Source organism: Sinocyclocheilus anshuiensis, unplaced genomic scaffold, assembly GCF_001515605.1.
Source record: "Sinocyclocheilus anshuiensis isolate Anshui unplaced genomic scaffold, SAMN03320099.WGS_v1.1 scaffold4428, whole genome shotgun sequence".
NCBI lineage: Eukaryota > Metazoa > Chordata > Actinopteri > Cypriniformes > Cyprinidae > Sinocyclocheilus > Sinocyclocheilus anshuiensis.
This window is the reverse complement of record NW_015544593.1, coordinates 49,076-53,386: the sequence shown is the minus strand read 5'-3', so window position 1 is coordinate 53,386 and position 4,311 is coordinate 49,076. Positions and strand designations below refer to the sequence as shown.

The window sequence follows — 4,311 nt, the reverse complement described above, 5'->3', positions numbered from 1 at the left end:
TTGTGTGTGTGTGTGTACTATACATATATATACATCATTGTATAGAGTGCAAGTGATGAGGTAGAGAAACAGAGACCAGCTCAATACAAATTACTGTAAATATAACATAAGGTGCAAATGAACAAGTGTAACAGAAGGTGCATTATACAGAGTGAGGTAAATCAATAGTGTATATTTCTGTATGGCCAGTGACCATAACAGTGCAAATGGCATTAGGAGGTAATGTGCAAAGGAATTTGCAAAATATCAGGAGGCGTAATAATAAACATTGTAAGTGTGCATAGAAGACAGGATATTGTACAGAGCATTTTTTTTACACATTAGGTGGTCCATCTAGGATGTTCAGCGTCTGAGATTAGAGTTCAGTAGGCTGACAGCTGAGGGAAAGGAACTGTTCCTGAGTCTGCTGGTGGGGGGACAGGTGAGCTTCCCTTAGTTTCCTAAGGAAGTAAAAGCACTCTTGCGCCTTTTTGTTCAGTGTGGAGGTGTTGAGGGTCCAGGAAAGATCCTCAGAGAGATGGACACCAAGGAGCTTGAAGCTAGCCACATGATCCACTTAAGCTCTATCAATGTAGATGGGAGTGTGTGCATGGCTCTTCCTGGTTCGCCGGTGATTTACAATCAGCTCTTTGGTCTTCTGGGTGTTGAGTGCAAGGTTGTTGTTGGCACACCACGCTGCTAAACGCTGAACCACCATGGTGTCATCTGCAAACTTGATTATGGAGTTAGAACCATGCACAGGTATGCAGTCGTGAGTGAAAAGAGAGAAGAGGATTGGGCTCAGCACAGAGCCCTGTGGTACACCATTGTTTAAAGTGAGGATGGAGGAAGTGTGGTTACTGATTCTAATAGACTGTGGTCTGTTGGTGAGAAGGTCCAGTTACAGAGGGAGGAGCTGATCAATAAGCTTGGAGATCAGTTTGGATGGGATCACAGTATTGAAGGCGGAACTGAAATCAATGAATAGCATCCTGATGTATGTATTGTTACTGTACAAGGAGAGGTTGAAAATGTTTGTGAAGACCTCAGCCAGCTGATCTGCAAAGGCTCTAAGCACTCGGCCAGGGATTCTTTCAAACATTTTGTTTCACTGAGCTGGTTCAATTCACTGGTTTGTTTACGCAATCATCCAATGATGTAATGTATATACAGTTATATTATTAAATCACCCAATAATGATGTGAAGCGTGGATGTTTTTCATGTCTAAAGCATATAAAGTGAATAAACTAGTCTTCATCAGTTCACCTTTTTACATAAGCAAAGAGAAACCATAAAAACTTCAGTCCGAGTCGAGTCGGGGGTGTAACTGTTCGTGTATGTCTTGTGACAAGTTTGTACATAATGTGTAGCTGTCCTTGTGTTTTATACGCACCTCCTGTGAAAATTAATTTCATCTCTGAGGACAAATAAATTATCTATCTATGTATCTATCTATCTATCTAGTTGACAAAAAAGAACCGGTTCAAAAGAATGATTAGTTCGTGAACTGAACTGCTTGCCTGAGGCTCTGAATTACAGGTAATAATGTTGTAAATAATGTTCAGTTTCTTGCACAGACTGAAGGTTTTGCTTCATAAGACCTCAATATATCATCAGGAGCCATTAATTTTGTGTTGTCTGATATGCTTTTTTGACTCTAAAAGTGACGGTAGCCATTGACTTGCATTTTATGAATTTACCAAGGACATGGTTTCAGCTAAAAATCTAATTTAATGAATTAAAAAAAAAGTCACCTACATCTTGCATGGCCTGAGAGTGAGTAAATTAACAGCGAATGTTGATTATTGGGTGAACTATGACTTTAACTGTAAAGATATTTATATTTTAGTATGTTGTGTGTCCGCAGCTTCATTTGATAAGCGTTATAAGGCAGCGTACCTGCGCTTGAGCAGTTCTCTGGGCCGAGAGGAGCTGAGGAGGAAGAGAGTCCAGCCGCCCAGTCCTAAAGCCGTCGACTGCAGACGCTGCTTCCTGCTGCCGCTGGAGTGCTGATCTCACACACACACACACACACACACACATACACAATCACACACTCCGCTTGTCTCGTCTTGCCGTCGTCTTCACGCTGCTTGAGGAGGAACCGCGACACACAGTCTGAGCGCTTCTGCTGGTACGCTCACTGCAGACGCCGCTGTGCATTATGGGAATGCGTGACCCTTTCACCAAAAACTGCTTCTGTATCCCACAATGCCAAGCAAACTGACACCCAGCCGCCCCTCGGAAGATTTCATAGCATCTGATGTGGCGTTTGAATTTACCTCGTTGATTTCTGTTGGTTTGATGTCATGGAACTCAAAGATGAAGATCCGGTTGTAAACGCCGGAAGGCATCATGGGAGTTTGTTGAGATGATTCTGCACTGGAGTGACGCTCTGAGCTTCTTCATGTTTGTGTGAGATGTTTCCTGACCAGCAGATCCATCGTCTCCATTCTGGACAGAAGAGTTACTCAGTAAACTAGTCTGGTCAGGACTAGTTAGTTCCTCTGAACCGTGTTTGTGTGTGAGAGAGAGAAAGCAGCACTGCTGTCGATCTACAAACACATTTTATCAGTCGTTTTAAAGGGTGTCCTGTGATGTGGTGTGACTGTAGGAGGATCCTGCGACGCTCTGGTTCACCCACAAACCAGCTGGTTTTAGCATTGAGCCGTAATTCACACAACCGTCAAACACATTCACCTCCAAACTCTCACTGGTGTGAAGAGCAGATCATTCTCTCATTCAGACCTGTGTGACTGTCTGCAGTCAGAGATTCTGAGAAATGAACCAGTGTTTTCTGTTCATATAATGAAATTCAGCGGGATCCAGTGTTGTTTGGCTCCCAACATTCTTCAAAATACAGTTACATTTATTCATTTCTCAAATTATCCATTTTCAGAACATTGGAAGACATGAGGAGCGTAAATGATGACAGAATGAGGATTTTTGGCTGAACTGTCTCATTAAATGCACACATCATGGTTGAATTTATAGATTTTATTTATGATGTTTTCAGTCATGCCTGATGATAATGTTTTTTTATTTAATTTAGTTTTTTTCTTTATACAGTAGGATATTTTCTATATATCAGGATATAATGCAAAATTTAAAAAGGAACTAGATACATAAAATCCAGCTGACTTTCTGTACATTTCACAACTAATGTTTATTACCAACAGAACTAAAACAAAGTTACAGTTGCAAAGTTTCATTTACAACAATAATTTGCGATGACACCAATGATATTTTTTGTTATTGTTTTACAATTGTGTGTGTGTGTGTTTCATTAAGGAGTATTTTGGAGATAAATGTTTGTTGTTTTTTAATTATGGAAAAAAATCTAGAAACTCTTGACAGTAAGATTTCATTTGTTAATGCATTAGTTAAAATGAAATATTAATAAGCAATATATACATTTACAGCATTTTTTAATCTTTGTTAATGTTGGTTAATAAAAATGCATTGTTTGTTCATGTTAGCAGTGCATTAACTAATGTTAAATACTTTTGATTTTAATAATATTTTAGTAAATGTTCAAATTTCCATTATATAAGATGAATAAATGCTGTAGAAGTGTTTTTCATTGTTAGTTCATGTTAACTGATGAATGAATGTTAACAAATGAAAGCTTACTGTAAAGTGTCACCAATAATCTTAGTAAAGAAAAACTTGATTTTCTCTAATGAAACATGTCGTTCTGTTGGTATTGTGAAGTGTGATCAGCTGCGATTCATCCACTCTTGTTCTGTTGTGTCGGTGAACAGCTGCGATTCATCCGCTCTTGTTCTGTTGTGTCGGGAAGCGTTTCTCTTTCGTTTGCTCTTCTGATCCGTGTTTCTTGAGTTTTTGTGTTCATCTGTGAGTTTCTTCTCCTGGAGTGAAACGGCTGTGATCTGTTTAAAATCACTGTTACAGAGGAAACGCTCGTGACTGTAGGACTGACGCCACATTCATTAGTCTTCATTTTATTAAGGAGGAATATGAAGCTGCTAGAAGAGTTTTAGTGGCATTAGAGGAAGTGATGTCAGAGGAAGTCGAGCTTCACTGCAGCATGAACGTCTGCATTTATCAAGACAACAGAGATTATAAAGATATATTTAAGTTTTCATGTGTTTGCTGTGCTAATTTATATTGATGTGACCTCTGACCTTTGTTGTGAATGTTGTTTTGTTTTTTCTTTTTTTAAGAAAATAGTTTTAAGAACCAACATTCTGTGTGTTTCTTCAGATCACTGCCATGTAAATTTGTTATAATTAGCACGAGACCTTTGATTATACATACATACATACTTGCATGTATATTTATATTATATGTATGTGTATGTGTGTGAA

General features: G+C 38.8%; 1 protein-coding gene across 1 annotated transcript in view; it reads left to right on the top strand.

The window, feature by feature from the left end:
* LOC107698208 (DENN domain-containing protein 4B-like) overlaps window positions 1-3,173 on the top strand; it is a 30,441-nt gene extending 27,268 nt beyond the window's left edge. Inside the window, 1 exon segment of the mRNA XM_016499167.1 lies at window positions 1,848-3,173. Coding sequence (XP_016354653.1) covers window positions 1,848-1,993 — 146 coding nt within the window. The 3' untranslated portion in view covers window positions 1,994-3,173.
* The last annotated feature ends 1,138 nt before the right edge of the window (window positions 3,174-4,311 follow it).